The sequence below is a fragment of the Sander vitreus genome, chromosome 1 (genome assembly GCF_031162955.1).
Source record: "Sander vitreus isolate 19-12246 chromosome 1, sanVit1, whole genome shotgun sequence".
NCBI classification, from domain to species: domain Eukaryota; kingdom Metazoa; phylum Chordata; class Actinopteri; order Perciformes; family Percidae; genus Sander; species Sander vitreus.
Genome location: NC_135855.1, coordinates 24508237 through 24526286, shown reverse-complemented (window position 1 = coordinate 24526286; position 18050 = coordinate 24508237). Strand labels below are relative to the sequence as shown.

Here is an 18050-nt window from a genome sequence, read left to right as displayed (position 1 = left end):
TTTTTCAGGTACGGCTTCTGTGCTGCCACAGCAAGCCCCCACCCACCAACCAATATTAATGTGTGGGTTTATGATAGAGATGGTAAAGACCAATGTTATGGTCATGTTTTGGGTCACAATTTTGAATCAAGGAGGCAGCCCGTCTCCTCTGTAGCTCACCTCCTGTGAAAAGGTGTTGCCTGACAGGCTAAACCCAGGGTGTACTTCCCCCCTGTGACGTGGTGTCCTGAAGTTCTGTATCGGTGGCGGAAGATGGCTGACAGCGGACCCGTGGCAGCGAAAAGATGCGACGCTGGCTCACTGTCCTCTGTGAGTATGGAGACCATATCGGCCCTGACGGAGCTGGAGGACCTGGAGAGAGTTTACCAGCAGCTCTGCGCGGAGGAGGTTTGTATAAACGACCGTTTGTTTGACGTGTACACTCACTGTCGTCATCCATCACGTAAACTTCCGGGATGCTGCAGGCTCAAAACAAAAACTCCACTTTGGAATTTCTTTGGCTTAATGGAAATTAAACAGTTAAGCTAATGACTTGTACTTGCAGGGCAGGCTAGAGCAATAATGTTTTCTGGAAAAGGCGGAAGACAGGGGTAACGTTAGCAGCTGAGTTAGCAGGGTACGCAACACTGTCTACACACCTAGTCTACTATGGACAGTTCAATACCATGAAGTGTTGGATTTTGACCGCAGAATTGGTTCTGGTTGTTGGGATTTTGGCTCTCTGTGACTGAGAGTGCTAGCCATACATATGTGACCGCTGGTTGGTAGTGAATAGGTCAACCAGTTTGTCCCACCAGCTGAATCTGACTGAGATTTGTTACCACCATTGTAAGACCATCCTAAATATATACCCTGCTGCCACCAATAATGTATCTCATGTGTATATAAATTCTCATAATAATTAAATGTTGTGCCAGAAAAAATATAACGAAACTACCACTACCCCACTACGACCATGAAATATCTACACTGACTGATATGAGTGCCGTGCCCCCTCTCTACAGCCCAGCCCAGAGCTTTACAGCTGGCCTTTCAGCTCTTAGTGCATCAATTATGAATATCTGTTTAGAGACTTTTAAAAGATATGACTTACTTATTGACAGGTATATCTGAGGAGATCATCTTAGGATCACAAGAACAATCACGCAATCAAATGAAGAAATGTGACGGCTTCAAAGAAAATGAATTCATGGGCCATTTGTGCACAGTAGACTGTAGGTGATGGCATGTCCATCAGAAATATCACCACATCAACAAAAGTAAGGAATAAATTATTGCTCAGAAATCCTAAAAAAGCTTACTAGATAGAGCAAAATAACATATACACTAAGGCCCCAAAAGCCTAAATTTACAAAGATGTGGAGTCCTATAATGGACCTGTTAATGCAACAAGGTTATTCAACTCACCCTATATCTCTTAAACCAGTGGTTCCCAACCTGGGGTCTGGGGACCGCTCAGGGGTGCGCAAGTCTTTATCTGGTTTGAGGTTGAGGTAAAAAAAAAATATTTGCACGTTAAACAAATTATGATAATACACTACAATATATAATGTATACAAAAGTCTGAATAAAAACTATATATTTTTGTTCTCGCTTAAAATTGTAGGCAGGCTACTTAGTAGGCCAAACCTCTGGGACCTCTTAACCTGTGGCCCTTGCTGTCATGAGGTCAGCTGCTAGCTGCTATCATCCTCGTTTTTCCTGCCGCCACGGCATCACTATTTTATGAATGAAACATGGCGGAGAAACATAAAAGTGCTGATAACTCCTCTGTATCAAAAAAGAAAGTAAGGCTCTGTCTCGAGAGTTACCTCAACTTCGGTTTTGGAGGGGGGGCTCAGCTTTTCTTAGACATAAGTAGGGGGGGCGCCAAGGAAAAAAGGTTGGGAACCACTGTCTTAAACTACTTACATGCCATATTTTCTAATAATTGACACATCTATCAGACATCTACATGCCTAGATAATTAGGCTACTCAATATATGTGGTTTCTTAAAAACATGGTTTTGATGGAAAATACGAAGACAGTTGGACACTGAATAAAGAAAAACAGACATGTTAAAGTTGTAGAGCGCTACACAGTATATGTATAGGATGCTGAAATCAAAACCTTAATATTCTTGTTGCTCATTACATGTTTTGTTTTCTCCTCCTAATACAGAAAGAAGTGGATTCTGAGCTGGAAAGACTGGTGGGGCAGGAGGCGACCATTCACACAAAGATGCTGGCGCTGCAGAGGATGGGGTACAGTTTGTACAGATTAGTGTAGTTTCAAAAAGCACCTAATGATCATCATTTATTTGAGCTCCAACCAACACAGTTTGTGTTCAACAAGAATATGTTCTCTGTTGTACAAAATGCTGTCTCTGTGCTTTATAGGCCCAACCTACAGTTGATTGAAGGAGACGCCAGTCAGCTGTCAGGCATGATCACATTTACCTGCAGTCTGGCTGAAAATGTCAGCCGCAAAGTCAGACAGCTAGACCTGGCAAAGGTAAATACACAATGACAAAAACACCTCTGCAAAACGTATAATTTTCAGCAGTGTATAAGAGGTTTAATTCAACTTGTTTTATAGGTTGTATTAATTACAAGAATGTTGTACTGGATCGCACACACTGCTCTTTTAGTGTGTATCTTGTTTTATTTTTCTAGACACGGCTGTATAACGTCATCCAGCGTGCCGACGATATCCTCGATCTAAAGTTCTGCACAGACGGCGTGCAGACAGCTCTACGTAATGAAGATTATGAGCAGGCTGCTGCTCACATTCATCGATACCTCTCTCTGGACCAGTCGGTTATTGAGCTGAGCAGGCAGGGAGAAGAAAGTACGAGGCTTCTAGTTCTCTGCCATCGCTCAGTATTCAGTCTTACACTGCAGTGACGAAGTACTCTAATCTAAAATTTGAGTTTTTGCACCATTTTGACAACGATTTTGTCGGATCATTATAGGATTGTAGTATTTCATGAAAAAAATATTTCTTACTGAACTGTAAGTAGAATTATAAATCAGCTGTGAAATAGATACAATATACGTCTAGGCTTGCACTATAACTGCCAATGCATGATGTCTCATGGCAGGCAGTGCTGTGGATGCCAGTCTGTTGATGCTGCAGGAGGCAGAGCAGAAACTTAAGGTCATCGTTGCTGAAAAGCTGGATGAAGCTGTTGCAGCAGTCGACCTCGCACAAGTGGAAAGGTTTTTCAAGATCTTCCCTCTGTTGGGCCTCCACCAGCAGGGCCTCGTCCGTTTTGGCCAATATCTCTGCAGTCAGGTAAGTTTTGTTTTTAATGCTGTTTGTGTTTGTGCTTTTTTTGTGTCCGAGTGGTCGGCCAACGCGTTACGTCATCATCATTAGCTAACTTTATTTGTAGAGCACTTTAAAACAACCACAGTGGACCAAAGTGCTGTACAGAAGAATAAATAAAATACACAACTCATAAGGCATAAAATACAATATGAAGAAGAAGAAGAAGAAGAGGTGGGTTTTAAGAAGAGATTTAAATACAGACAGAGTGCAGAGGTGGATCATTCCACAATTTAGGAGCCGCACGCCATACAACAGCGACGACACGGTCGATTTGAGGTTACGCTTAGTTTTGGGGGCACTCAGGAGCAGTTGATCAGCTGACCTGAGAGAATGGGTGTATAAGGGTGCAGCAGTTCAGAGATATAGGGTGGGGCAAGACCATTGAGGGATTTAAAAGCAAATAAAATAATTTTAGGCTGTTGTAGTGTGTTTGCCCTGGTCGGCCACCTTACTGAGTATTTCCCGAAACTTTAATTAACTTTGGTGGAAAGATGGGACATGGCCCAATGAAGAGTTGGTACGTTTATAGTGCTGATCCTGGCATTGCTTTTTGTTATTTTGTTTGCTGCACTTGAATTAAATAATAATGTCACATGTATTCCTTGGATCACAATGTATATTTTGATGAAGATCAGATGAAGATTCTGGATCCAGATGCAGCTTTGAAATTTCTAAACCTTTTTCCATTGAAATAACAGACTTGTGCAGCCTTGGTTGAGGTACTTAACTTTCGAAGGACTTTCTATTATTCACTCTGGTAAAACATTTCCATTATTTATTGGTTGTTGCTTGTAAATTCTATGAAACTAATACCTTCCTGATCCTGATGGTTCACTCGTTCTATTTGGTTTAAGAATTTCAGCTAAATACTTAAATTAGTAGAATGTTCCCACTCTGTAAGTACATGTGGATAATGGCCTGCTCCTTGAAAAAAAGAGAATTAATCTGATGTCATATGATTGTCAGAAACAGTAATCGTTGATCATATGAGATCGTAAATATAGATCTCTTAAGCCATCTTTGTTTTTCGCACAGAAATAGTCGCAGATACTGTATGCTATGTCTCATTTTTTCTGTCTTTTTAACACACTCATATTCTCACAGCTTTCCTCCAAAGCTGAGGAGAACCTGCTCTTGGCTTCAGGTGGAGATCTGGGCGAGAAGAGAGCACCGCTGGTATTTGCAGACACTCTGACGCTGCTTCTGGAAGGTGAGAAAACAGGTCTGATGCTCTCCGTCTGGGTACATTTGCCTTTGTTTGCACGGGATGGACTCCTAACGCGTTGGCGTGTGTTTACAGGTATTGCTCGTGTCGTTGAGACTCATCAGCCCATAGTAGAGACGTATTACGGTCCAGGGCATCTGTACACACTCATCACTCACCTGCAACAGGAATGTGACCGACAGGCCCAGAAAATAGTCGACAAGTTTATACAGCATAGAGGATACCACAACAAGGTGTGCATGACTTCTGAACTGCATGACATGAGTGTTTTTAATGGATATCTGTGAACTTGTATCCCTCCTGTAGTTTCAGGTCGCCCAGAGCAGCATGATGAAGAGCGTGCCGGGAGAGGGGATCGAGCCCAGGTTTGTCTATGCAACATCCTGTTCTCCTCTATTATTGTCTCTATGGTGTTATTGTTTACACGTCTGTCTCACATGAACAGGGAGTTGGACCCTGTACTGACTGAAGTAACCCTGATGAACGCAAGGGCGGAGCTCTACCTGCGTTTCTTACGCCGTCGCATGCTGGCCGACTTTGAAGTTGGGGATGCTCAGAGCGTCACACAGGGTAGTTTTACAGTAACGTGGTGATGCATGCACAAATGCCTTTTTGAGCTTTCTATCCATCTAAAATCTCCAATACTAATTTGTTTGTACATTTTTGGGAAAACCCAGAGCATCAGCAGAACACGGAGAAGCTACTGAAACACTGCTTGCTGAGCAGGACGATGCAGGAGCTGATTGGTTACTACATTCCAATGGAAGAGTACTACATGAGAGAGTCTGTCAACAAGGTGCATGACTCCATTTTATGTTGTATTTGTATATTTGCAAAATAATCTTAAAGGGGCATCTGTTGCCCACTCCTCATCTCTGCTTGAGGCTACATTGGCTGCTACAACCATAACACACCTGAATCTCTGCAGGCAGTTAGAGTTGCATTGTGGGTAATGCAAGCACCAGATTTTGACGAGGAAGAATAATGTGTGGAAATAAAAAATGTGTCTTCTGGTTCTGCTGTATTGATTCGGATTCTCATTAAAATTTTGAAGCTCATTTTTTATTATTATTTATCAATTTTGAAGCTCATTTTTTATTATTTTAACTACTCTCAAAATAACCATGTGGCCCTTTTTAAAAAGAACAGATTTTAAAATAAACATGCCATGAAATTGTTATCACTGCAATAGAGATAATTCAAGTGTTGAACATTTAGGGGAAAACAGTGTATTTCACACGTATAATGTAATATTTACTCATTAGAGCATATTCAATTCAGTTTAAATAGAATACATTTTCCTCCTCAGGCTGTTGCTATGGATACATATGAAAAGGGTCAGCTGACCTCCAGCATGGTGGACGACTGTTTCTACATTGTGAAGAAGTGCATCAGTAGAGCTTTATCCAGCTCCAGCATCGACTGCCTCTGTGCCATGATCAACCACGCTAACTCTGTGCTGGAGTCTGACTTCAGGTGCTCACTCGTTCACTTTACAGTTGACATATTTAATATTTTTATTTTTTATTTTATTTTTTTTACACTTCTTTAGTTCTCATGCATGTATGTTTCTCTTCCTTCCCCGTCTCTCTCCGCCTGGCAGGGAGGTGTTGTATAATAAGCTGCGGCAGGGCTTCCCGGCTACGACGCTTCAGGACATCCAGCGTGGCGTCAGCAGTGCGGTCAGTCTGATGCAGAGCAGCTTACAGCAGGGGAAGTTCAACACGATGGGCATCGAGAGCGCTGAACACGCCAAGGCTGCATTTCTGGTAAGACAAATAGACAAACGCACACACACATATCTCCACCTCGCTCTCAGGCAGTATCTTAGAAATTGTTAACCAGACTATGACATAAAAAAACAGCAGCAGTAACTAAATTCAGGGATCAGATGCATGAATAACCCTCCTCCTAATTTAAGTGATGTAAGTAGTGCTTTAATTTTTAAAATGGCTCTTAGCTGAAGGAAGCACGACTTCAAAAACCTTTTTAACCAATTTGTCAAAAGGTAAATTAGAACTAAGAAACGCTTAGAAGGTCCAAGGCTACCAATTAGACCGTAAAAATAATTCTGCAGACTATATTTTTAGAGGAAGAATAGCCCTGAATCCTACTGAACCATTGGTTTTTTGGTCTTTCTTTCCATCTCAGGTGACTCTGAATAACGTTGAGGTGTGTAGTGAGAATATCACGACTTTAAAGAGAAACCTTGAGGTAAGTTTCACACCTGTGCTAGCACTCTACATCTCTTCTATTCATCTTGTCGCTTATAGTTGACCTCATTGTTTGGCGATGTTCCTCTACTTCTTTTTTGCCTCTCAGAATGACTGCTCCAAGTTGTTTAATCAGGGCGCCGGCTCTGGAGAACAAGCCAAGATTGAAAGCTGTTTGTCCGACCTCGTCAACACATCTGCCAAGTTCAAGGATCTCTTACAGGTTGGAGAGACACACACACACATTGATCAGTGCTTTTCAGCTGAGAGCTGTGTGTGTACTTATTAACAGTAGGTGCTACACAACAGGGAACAATTCTATCTGTGTGTTTTCATAGGGTTAGAGTGACAGATTTACTTTATGTAAATAAACATACATTTTGTGGAGATAGCTATTCAAATGAATTATGTCATTTTAATGAGGAACAATGAAGACCTCCCTGCCACTGAGTGGTAAAAGTTTCATACTCTGATATGATTTTATTTCACAGGAGGGCCTGACTGAGTTAAACACAACAGCCATAAAGCCTCAGGTCAAACCCTGGATCAGCAGCTTCCTGTCCATCTCACACAACATAGAAGAGGTAACGGTTTCAGAATAGTGAACAAAAATAAACCAGAGTCCATAAAACATGTCGCTGTAACAGCTGGTGTTCCTCCCAGGAGGAGTTTAATGATTATGAAGCTAATGATCCCTGGGTGCAGCAGCTCATCGTTAACTTGGAGCAGCTCATGGCGGAGTTCAAGGTAACATTTCAGCTAAAATATATATATATATATATATATATTCTCATTCACTCTCCTTTCTTCTTCTTTATTTTTTAACGCCTCTGTGTCCCCTCACCAGACGGCCCAGTCTCCTGTCATCTACGACATACTGACCAGCCTGATGACCAGCTTGATATCCATTGAAATGGAGAAGACCGTCCTCAAATGTTCATTCAGCAGGGTGAGGAGCTGACCTCGGCCACAAGGTGGCGCAGAGCACCCTCTGCATCACATCACTAACACGTGATGAAAGGCCTCAGGCAATGATTTATTAATGAGTCCAGAAAGGCCTGCAGGAGAGGCTGCTCCCTTTTGCCACAAGAGCATCTTTCTGTTTTGAGCAGAGCGTTTTAAATAACAGTTTATACTTTGTACAACATAAAGTCCATCCGCTGTTTCTGTTGTAGCTCGGAGGGCTCCAGTTCGATAAAGAGCTTCGGTCTCTTGTGGCGTACCTCACCACCGTGACCACCTGGACCATCAGGGATAAGTTTGCTCGTCTCACACAAATGGCCACAATCCTCAACCTGGAGCGGGTAATTTAGATCATTTTACACACACAATTATTTTATGTTTATGGCAGTTTACCTCAGTGGTAGAATGTAACTAAGTACATTTACTCCAGTACAGTTTTGAGATACTTGAGTATTTCCATTTTATGCTATTTTATACTTCTACTTCACTACATTTCAATTGGAAATGTATTTTTTTACTCCACCACATTTATCTGACAGCTTTAGTTACTAGTTATAAAATATGATGCATTGTCATAAAATGACTACTGAGAAGATATAAAGCAGTTAAATTAGCTCCACCTCGACCAACTACAGCAGTAAAACGGAGCATCCAGGCGGCCTTGGGGTCTGTAGATGCAGGAGAGTGTCTTGACACTAAGTCAGGCCGGGACTTTTGTTGCAAAACTAATTATGCATTAATTTATCAATAAAAAAAAGAATCCAGTAATATAATATATAACAGGGGCAATATTCTGCATTATGAATACTGTTACTTTTGAAATACATTTTGCTCATGATACTTGATCACAGTATAGTATTGCTACTTTGACTTACTTAGGTAAAGGATACGGTTACTTCCTCCTGGTTTACTCAGATGTACCTATTTGTACTGCAGGTAACTGAGATCTTGGATTACTGGGGCCCAAACTCAGGCCCCCTGACATGGCGGCTGACCCCGGCGGAGGTGCGTCAGGTTCTAGCGCTGCGTGTTGACTTCAGAAGTGAAGATATCAAGAGGCTGCGACTGTAAATGATGAAGCACTCCACTGGTTAACAGTGATTGCCTTGCAGTACCCACCTTGTGATGCTTTTTTTCACTAAAGAGCTCTGCACAATCCAGGTTTAATCCATGTTTATGTAAATGGATGTGGGGAAGGGCGCAAGGCAAAATGGCTGGGGATTTCTTTTCTGAAACAAAAATGCTTATCCTGGAGATTTCAGTCGGGTTTTCGGACTCTGCCTTCTGCTCCACGCCCAGCTCATGTCAGTCTGTATCAGAGTTACAGCTCAGCTGTTAGGGCCATGGTTTGGGGTTAACATGGCAGAGATGGTGAACTATTTTATATGAATGAGCTGTAAAATGTGAGAGTATTCTCCTAAATGTGTGATTAAAAAGTGTAATTGTTCGGGGAGTTCCAACCTTTTAACCTGTAGCTGGCGCTGAGAAACGAGGACACACTGGGACTGAGTAGTGGAGCTCTGCGGCTGTCAGTAATGAACATCATACCCATTAAACTGAAAGCAGGTCAGACAGCTGATCCAGCCTAGTCATTCAATATATGAATAGCTCCTTGTCTGTGCTGATGGAACACGTTTAACCTAATAAATTGAGAGCCGCTCTGCAATGCCTCTGATCCCTGCCATCCGCCATATTTCATGAAGTGCTGCCCTATTGCCATGCAAGACCTGTTCCCAATCTTTTATACATATTTCTGACACTAAATACAAAGCTGTGTTCACCAGGCAATGAAGCATTAAAAGTGGTGCATTTTCATAATGTTCAGCCTAATTTCCTGGTCTAAACTTTTGCAGGGAGGATGCGCTGCGAGCATACAGTTTATCATCAACCCTCTTACCTTCGTCAGTGTAATCAGACTCAGACCACAAACAGCAGGAATAGTTAGGAAAAGTGTGGCTTTAATGTAAACACAACATTCGATTGGCTCAGCACAAACATTCCACATGAGAGCAACCAATAAACTACCAAATAGGATGGGGTGCAGCACAAAAACATTCACAGTAAAAAAAAAAAATCTGGTATAATCATAATATATATACAGTACGGTGCTTTTAAGGTGAAAATGGAGATAGGATATGGGGACTGATATGTGATAGATAAGAGTATACAGGGATGGGAAGATGAATTTCTGGGTGCACAGGTGAAAATGGAGAGCTGTACTTTTTCTCCGTGAAAAGAGAAATGTGACAGACGGGGGGATAATGGTTCCCTGTTTACCGATCAGTGGAGAAGAGGGTCGGAAAAACCCACAACTCCCCAGACAGGCTGCCTCAAATGATCTTGTTCTCGTGCAGTCTTCTACTTCTACACAGATTCACATTGAAGGGTAAAGCACCACACAGAGAACAAGATGTCATTTCAGGGCTGCTTTCTAGCCTCTGAACTGTAGATAGGTGTCAGTGTACCCCAGTTTTTCATGTCAGGAAATAAATATGTGGCACGGGATTTCAGGAGGTAGGAGGAGTCATGTAGGGCATGAGGCTTAAATAAATAAATCATTCGATAATAATATGTTACTTAAATAATATTTGATAGTATGAACATGAACTATGATTTCTGATCCTAATCTGTCCTCAGATGGTTGGCACCGATATGTTTGTTTTTGTTTTTTTTAGATATCATTGGCTGATAGGCATTTCCTCCCGCTACAGGAGGCCAATGGAAATGGGCAGCCACTCTGAACAGAAGAATCCTCTCATTATGTTTTAAAGTAAAAGAGAAAATATAGAGTGGGAATGACCTGCAGGCTACTCAGTCATGTGTGGGTCTGAAGGAGAGAAGAGCTTTGTCCCTTCTGAAAGTTAAAATAGCCTCCTTTCCAACCATGAGCCTCAGCCACGAGTACAGCACCTCCCCAACATCATTATCATCATCAACTCCACCTTCATACACACAGCAGCTCTTCAAACGGAGCACAACAGGCTATATTCAGTATAGATATAAATGCCTGGAGACTTACATATAAAACCACATAAAAATGTCACGTAAAGAATGGGACTATAGTCCACGCTGTGGTTAAAAATGACATTGCACACTCCTCGCGTTGTATTTCTTTTGTAAAACGAGGCTCCAGCTGAATACAACCCTGGTGCTGCCCCTTCTGACCTTCCAATGTTGTTGACACAGTCATCAACTAAACATTAAACATTCAGCTCAAAAAAACATTTTTATAAGACAAAACGGGGTTGTATACTGAAATCAAAACGAGAGAAAGGGAACAAATTATGGCAATAATTCAGTGTGGTGTCGGACGGCAGCTCTTTGGGTCCATTTGGACGTGTAGAATTACATATTTATGTGTTTAAGTATCATCAAAATTATCATTATTAACACCTCATACTCTCCATGACAACCTCTGTGCTTGGCCAGGCCTCAGTATAAGCCACACCCTCTAAGGTTGTTTGCAATAATGATGTCAGTGACAGCATCAAACACTACCTGGATGTTTCCTGTGTCTGTGGCACAGGTCAGGTGACAGTAGATCTCCTTATTGGGAGAGCGGCTCTTACTCTCAAACTGAACCTGAATATATGCAGTAGCATCGTCGTAAGTATTAGCACCTGCAGAACAAAGGAGGAAACAGAGAGAGAGAGAAAGCATGAAGCACCAACATTCATAATTTTGCTCGTGAAGCAGCTCTCTACAAAAATGAAACTCACCTGTGTATTCTGGAAAACAGATCGTCAGCGGTGACTTCTTGATCTTTTCACCAAACAGATCCTTCTTGTTGAGGAAGAGGATGATAGAGGTGTCGATGAAGAACTTGTTGTTACAGATGGAGTCAAAGAGCATAAGGGACTCATGCATGCGGTTCTGCAGGAAGAATAAATATGTGGTTGGTGTTGGTGTGAGGAGAGGGCCTGGAGTAGAATAACTTAAAACGGCAGTGTAACAACTGTTGTTCACTTTGTCAACAACAGCTAATTGCTTCATGTGTAACTGATAAATACCAAAGTGATTGTGTATGGGAAAACAACTGGGATTTTATACATTCATCTTTCAAAGGTTTTTTCATTAATATAAATGAAAAACAGAACAAATAAACATTTAAAATATTATTAAACCCTAACCCTAAGCACCTGGCTGACCAAAGAAGAAATAGGTAAACAAATCATCAATTTAAAAATGGTTAAATGAAAAAAGAAATGATTTTACAGTTTATTAAAAGTAGTAGTGATAGTTCCACTGTCTGTACTGAAAGAGGGCCCCTCTTCTGTTGCTTTTAATGGGGTTTCTCCCCATTTAAAATCAAGGGTCTAAAGTTAGTTTGTTCTACAGATTGTGAAGCCTTCTCAGACAAATTGTAACATATTAGTGATACGAGTTGGGATGTCATTCCCTGTGTTAGAAAAATGACCAAAATGTTAAATGTTAACCTGTTACACTCCCCTCTCCATCCCATAGTAGCAGAGACAGTATGGTTGAATATGTTAGTCTAGTCTGCTCATTGATTCTTTATCAGACTGAGGTTTGTGCAAGTTAGAATCTATGGCCCCGACCATGGCCCTGAAATATTAGTAGCCTAACTGTGTATTGAAAAGTCCATGGTGCTGTCCGTGGTGCTGAAGTAGCAGATTTGTAATTGGATTTTTTTTTCTCTTGAGTCCAGCCCTTTGGTCAGTTTCGTCTTGGATCTAAATATTCTCTAAATACTTACTTACTTAGTACTCCCTGTTAAAAAAAAATGACAAATCGCATACTGGACATATGAATAAGAATGTATGTTCTATAACTATGTTTGACTTGAGTGAAGCTATGAACATTAAGAAGTGAATAAAGACACAAAAAATGCACTGGCGTTGTAAAACTATCGACCTTTAAGATTCTTTTTTTTGTGGCATTTTGCCTTTAATATATAGGTAACAGTAACGAGCAAATGGGAAATAGAGAGGGAAAGAGACAAATTAAGGATATCAATGCATCAAAGGTCCTCGTCCAGAATCCAACTGGTGATGTTACAGTTATATCATATATCATATATGTCCAACCAGGACGCCTTTTACATCAGTTAAAGTCCCACCGTGATTTATGCATCAGAGGGATTCAGACTGAATTAACTGAGACGCACTTACAGTTGTTTCATCTTCATGGAGCACCTGGTCGTATCCACTCAGAGCCACGCAGAAGATAATGGCAGTCACATCTTCAAAGCAGTGGATCCACTTCTTCCTCTCTGATCTCTGACCCCCCACGTCAAACAGCCTGGAAAAAGTGCAAGAAGTCAATTCAGACTCAGAGCTGTCATCCCTGAACCTAATCTTACACAAAATGCCAACAACAAAGGCCAAGTTGTTGTGAGCTACATGTACGCTACCTGAAATGGAGGTTTTTGAAGGTGAAGTGGGTTTCGACGATACCAGTAGTCTTCACTCGGGTTCTCAGGATATCCTGCTCTGTGGGCTGGTAGTCTGCTGCCCCGATCCGGTCTAGACTGTCCAGGTAGCTGATAACGACAAAGATCAAGAAGAATGTGGAATAGAGAATGGGTGGTTATTTTTTGCAAATATGGGTTCTTATAGTCTATATCTGTATTTACTATTGAGCAGAGTCGTTGAGTTGGTATTCCCGGGCACGGCTGAAGCACTCCTGAGTCCCAGCATCGGTCCATACACGCTTCATAGCAGTAAGAAGCTCTGCAGAGTATGGCTCTGTGTCCTCCATACGACTGACCACATCGCACACCAGCTTAGCATCCGCCTGGATGGATACATTTCATAAGATCAGGGAAAGAGGAACAAAATTATACTGTGGATTTATTTTTAATCACCTGTTGTACAGGTATTGTGGTTTAAGATTTCTGATTTCTTTAAATGACAGTTCCAGTTTGACTAGCAACAAGTCCATGTGAGGGACATCAACTAGATGCCTTAACCCAAGCAGATAGTGGGATTTATCACACTAAACAATCTTCTGATTATTCTCAAGCCATGATTTGGAAGTATAAGATTTCAACCCTTAAACATAAATAAAATCTCAGTTTCTCAGCAGTCTGTAGGTGAACATTTCAGCTGGAGGGTAACTGTGAGACTAACTTTTCTATCCTTGTCTCCAAACTCGATGCCCAGTGAGTCCATGGCTCGGAGGATGGCCGCCAAGCTCTGGATGGTGTTGCTGTAGACCACAGGCTTATACTGCTTCACATCATCCCCAGAAAAGCCATCTTCATGGATAATCCTGCAGTTGCACACAGATATTAACACAAAGACACAGGCATGGACTAAAGAGAATAAGTCACACATATCCATATGTTCCTGCAGTCCTGAATAATTGTCTTTTTTACGATAAGAGGTCCAGATGTTCTGGCAGAGGTTTTTCTCTGTGTGTGTGTGTGTGTGTGTGTGTGTGTGTGTGTGTGTGTGTGTGTGTGTGTGTGTGTGTGTGTGTGTGTGTGTGCCAGATGATTCTTGGCATTAAAGACAATTATAGTCCTCTCTCCCTTCATCCTTCCATTGCTATCTAAAATGCATCTTTAAGTGTGTCACTGTATAATGGGATGGGAATTGATCACAGTCTCAGTGTGTGATCTGTAATTGGATAGTAATGTGATATTTAAGCCATTCATAATTTATTAGTGGAATCAGTCAGAGCACCAATCAATCACACCACATAGAACTGTACTGTTACATTTAGTATGACACAGTGCACTGCAAACCTTCAATTAGCCATCAGCACACCCTCACCCTGACTGAATCTATAAAATATGGGAGTCTTCACTTTCTGACACATTTAAACTTCAGCAGCTTCTCTTTACCTCCTTTGTGAAATTCACTTCACCAGAGCTCATTATGAAAAGAGGTTTTATAGCAGTGGCCACCTCCACTAACATCCTAAAAATTAACAGTTTTATGAAATACAACATTAACCTTTAGGGGAAAGGAGCAAAGCTGAAGTTTCACACAGCAAAGGCTGTAAAATAATGTAGGGCTGCAATTAACGGTTAATTTTTATTAGCAATTAATGTGCCGATTAATTGCTTTGTCTATGAAATATGAGAAAATAGTGAAAAATGCACATTTTATTTTTCCACAGCTCAAGGCTACGTCTTCAAATGTCTTATTTTGTCTGACCAACAGTCCCAAAGAGATTCAATTTACTATCATGTAAGACAAAGAAAAGCATCAAATCCTCACATTTAAGAAACAGGAACCAGAAAATGTTTGGGAAACAAAACTATTTAACAAAAATGACTAAAGCAATTTGATCATGTAAATAGTTGCAGCTTATTTAATTATTCAATTCAACTAATTGTTTCAGGTCTAAAATAATTGTGACTATTGTTTAGGTGAGAGATGTGTCAGCGTCTTGGTGCTTGGGGGAAACCCTCAAAGAGGTGTTTTTATTTTATATTTTGTGCATTCAGTGTATGCAAAATGCTTGTGGGCCTCACAAGTCAAAAACTGAAGTTTAAATTAATATACAGTTAAAGCTGTAACTATCAAACATATTCCTTAGCGATTAAATTGCTGATTATTTTCTCATTATATCAGTACTTGTTTGGTTCCTATTCCTATTTTATCTGCTTTTATATATTTAACTGTTTAACTGCTCTTTAATGTTTCATTTCTTGTAACTTTTATTCTCGTATTTTATCTGTTTTTATGTAAAGCACTTTGAATTGCCCTGTTGCTGAAATGTGCTATACAAATAAAGCTGCCTTGCCTTTGGTCTATAAAGAATTTAGAAAAGTAGTAAAAAAAAACAAAAACAAATTTTTTTTTACAAAACTCAAAGGGAAATCTTCAAATCTGTCATTTTGTCAAACCAACAGTCCAAAACTCAAAGATATTCAACTTAATATCATAGAGAAGTAAGAAAACCAGTAAATATTGACATTTAATAAAGTCAGAAGCAGGGAATTGTTGCTTTATAAAAAAAATACTTAAACGATTAGGAGGTTATCAAAATAGTTGCAGATTAATTCTTAATGTCATGGACTAATCGTTTCAGCTCTATATATAGTATGCGCAATTGATGAGAACTGATCAGTCACAAGCGTTTTTACAAAAAAAATGTAAAAAATAGACACCACTGACATTTCTGCAGTACTACATCACCCTCAATGAAGTAGTATAATTCAAACCCCAAATCTACTTTATTTATACATCTTTCCAGCTATGGGATTCTGACCATTTTAAGGTTTTTAAAAATTGTCAAAATTTCTTGCAACCTTTCAGACTCTCTATCTCTCTCTCTCTCTCTCTCTCTCTCTCTCACACACACACACACACACACACACACACACACACACCAATCTCATTGCAATTATAAAACCACCACATCCATGCCTGAATTACACAATATGAAACCTTTATTCTGACCAGCACATCATGTGTTGATGATGAGTGGACAAATCACAGGAGAACATGCTAAACTTAGCCTCCAATACCTAAACTTTATGACCCAGACTGTGTAGTAAAACCCATCCATCTGCTACTTATTTTCGGGGATAATAAACCCTGGAAAGTATCTGTAAACACTATTTGGGCCCAGTGTCTTGTGCTCATGGTACAGCAGTGAGTTATGGACAACCAGAAACCACAGGGAGGATAATGAGGTGATGGGAAGAGGAGGAAGCAGGGCATGGAAGGAAGAAAGGCGAGGGAGGGAGGGTGCAGTCAGTGCACTGCAGGCCGGGATGCGGTGAGCAGGACGGAGGCAGAGAGACACACTGCTACCCACAAACACTGGGAAAGATGTTTCACATGGAGAAAAAAAATATACAACGGGCCGTGCTTTTTCCGCACTGAAACATCTAGAAACTTAACTAAGTGGTTTAGAGAAAACAACAACAGTGATTTAAAAAAATCAAAGAGTGATTTAGCTTAGACAGGGGAAGGTTTAGATGCGGTTTTAGAAGCCATATTTCTGCGTAAATCCGCTTTATAGGAAAAGTACTCCCGGCGATATCGGGCACTTAAAGCCATTAAGATTAAAAGCAGAGGTATTCACTAATGGAGCTGTAGTGACCTCAATGTAATACACACACACACACACACACACGTACGCGCGCGCGCGCGCTCACGCACGCACGCGCACACGCACGGAGGAACAACAACCACATATCCCTAGTCGCACACTCCCTGTAGTCAGTAAAACCCTCGTTAACCACATTTCAGCACCCAGGCAATGAACAGCACCCTGGGACGCACCGGGGCGGCCTCCGCAGCCGTCTGTCTGCAGGAGGTGCTCGAGTCACCGGCACTCCTCCGGGGCTACGGCCTCTCGAAACATGGCGGCTCAACCTGCCTTAGCACAGATATGGGAGGCGCAATCTCGGGCCTTTTACTCTGGCTGAGTCGGAGCGGGTTAAGATAAGCAAAAAAAGAGACACTTACTTCATCTGTTTGACGATGGTGCTTTTACCGGACTCTCCGCCGCCTGTAAAGAACGGAGGGCAGAGTGAGAGCCGGCAATGAAATCAGTACCACGGAGAGCACCTCCGCCCCATGCAGTGCCACCACAACCAAACCGAGCCCCCGGCCGGAGAGGCTCTTCTCTTACCGAGCAGAAGCAGTTTGACGTCCTTGGCGGCGACCACCCCGTCTTCCTTCAGGTTTTTCTCGATGGCCTTGCTCCGGTCCAGAGCAGCGCGCTCCTCGGCGCTCAGTGTACATCCCATGTCTCCAAGCGAATGAGCAATCCCGTCGTCTCTCCGGTCCGCCCTGTCCCTCACCGACTCTCAATCAGTGCGTTGTCTCTCGCTCGAGCTCTCCTCCTGCGCTGTCTGCTACAGCATTAGGCCCGGATTGAGGGCAAAACAGAGCCGGGATCCCGAAACAGTCTTCTCTCCGTGACTCTGTTAGTGCCTCTCTATCTCCGTCTCCTCTCTCAGAGGGGGTTGGGGGGTGGGGTCGTTGTGCTCGAGCCTGCGGGGTTGGGGTTGTTGTTAGGTGGGGAGGGGGGGCTCTCTCTCTCTCTACAGGGCGGCGCTGATGATGATGACAGCGAGCGCGAGCGATTTCATCGTATCTTTTCACGAAGGCAGGCAGGAGGGGCGCGAGAGGAAGAGGAGGGAAGCAGGGCTGGCTGCGCGAGACTCACCTACGGGACAATCTCGCTTACGTCAGAGCAGCCGAGCTTTAATCACGTTCTATGAAAGATTATTCAAATGAAAGGGCCGTTTAAATACCAAATGTTGCCCTCTTGTCTTGGTATTACTGGGAATTGTGCTGTTGTTGAAATTAAAACGCCCCAAACCTGATATTCTCCTGTTGTACAAGGATCGCACTGACGTTTAAAAACATAAGCAGGCCTAAAACACGGGCGTGTTGGTGCT

At 41.8% G+C, this 18050-nt stretch overlaps 2 protein-coding genes across 3 annotated transcripts; one reads left to right on the top strand and one right to left on the bottom strand.

Annotated features, from left to right (window-relative positions):
* Nucleotides 1-223: 223 nt before the first annotated feature.
* cog4 (component of oligomeric golgi complex 4) lies at nt 224-9389 on the top strand. 2 transcript variants are annotated; one of them, XM_078249598.1, is made up of 19 exons: nt 224-387; nt 2162-2244; nt 2380-2494; nt 2656-2830; nt 3084-3277; nt 4418-4523; nt 4614-4771; nt 4845-4903; nt 4984-5108; nt 5216-5334; nt 5848-6014; nt 6142-6307; nt 6690-6752; nt 6861-6974; nt 7243-7335; nt 7415-7498; nt 7599-7700; nt 7927-8055; nt 8651-9389. In XM_078249598.1, exons 1-19 carry the CDS (start codon nt 253-255, stop codon nt 8783-8785), a joined length of 2322 nt encoding a protein of 773 aa, XP_078105724.1. In that variant the 5' UTR covers nt 224-252; the 3' UTR covers nt 8786-9389. The 2 variants fall into 2 exon arrangements, with proteins under 2 accessions (XP_078105724.1, XP_078105725.1); XM_078249599.1 differs by lacking the exon at nt 224-387 and adding an exon at nt 1155-1259.
* Nucleotides 9390-9658: 269 nt separating this feature from the next.
* Nucleotides 9659-17743, bottom strand: gnao1b (guanine nucleotide binding protein (G protein), alpha activating activity polypeptide O, b). The gene is made up of 8 exons (XM_078249600.1): nt 17276-17743; nt 17110-17152; nt 13807-13948; nt 13311-13471; nt 13089-13217; nt 12847-12976; nt 11434-11587; nt 9659-11334 (listed from the first exon to the last, which is right to left on the bottom strand). Exons 1-8 carry the CDS (start codon nt 17391-17393, stop codon nt 11147-11149), a joined length of 1065 nt encoding a protein of 354 aa, XP_078105726.1. The 5' UTR covers nt 17394-17743; the 3' UTR covers nt 9659-11146.
* Nucleotides 17744-18050: the final 307 nt, after the last annotated feature.

Excerpts from the sequence above, each read along its gene's own strand:
- cog4 (XM_078249598.1), top strand. The coding sequence starts at position 253 with ATGGCTGACAGCGGACCCGTGGCAGCGAAAAGATGCGACGCTGGCTCA. Across the intron at positions 2,245-2,379 it reads CTGGCGCTGCAGAGGATGGG|GCCCAACCTACAGTTGATTG; the intron begins GTACAGTTTGTA and ends TGTGCTTTATAG. Across the intron at positions 7,336-7,414 it reads TCTCACACAACATAGAAGAG|GAGGAGTTTAATGATTATGA; the intron begins GTAACGGTTTCA and ends TGTTCCTCCCAG.
- gnao1b (XM_078249600.1), bottom strand. The coding sequence starts at position 17,393 with ATGGGATGTACACTGAGCGCCGAGGAGCGCGCTGCTCTGGACCGGAGC. Across the intron at positions 17,153-17,275 it reads CGTCAAACTGCTTCTGCTCG|GCGGCGGAGAGTCCGGTAAA; the intron begins GTAAGAGAAGAG and ends CGTTCTTTACAG. Across the intron at positions 11,588-12,846 it reads TCCATGAAGATGAAACAACT|AACCGCATGCATGAGTCCCT; the intron begins GTAAGTGCGTCT and ends TTCTTCCTGCAG.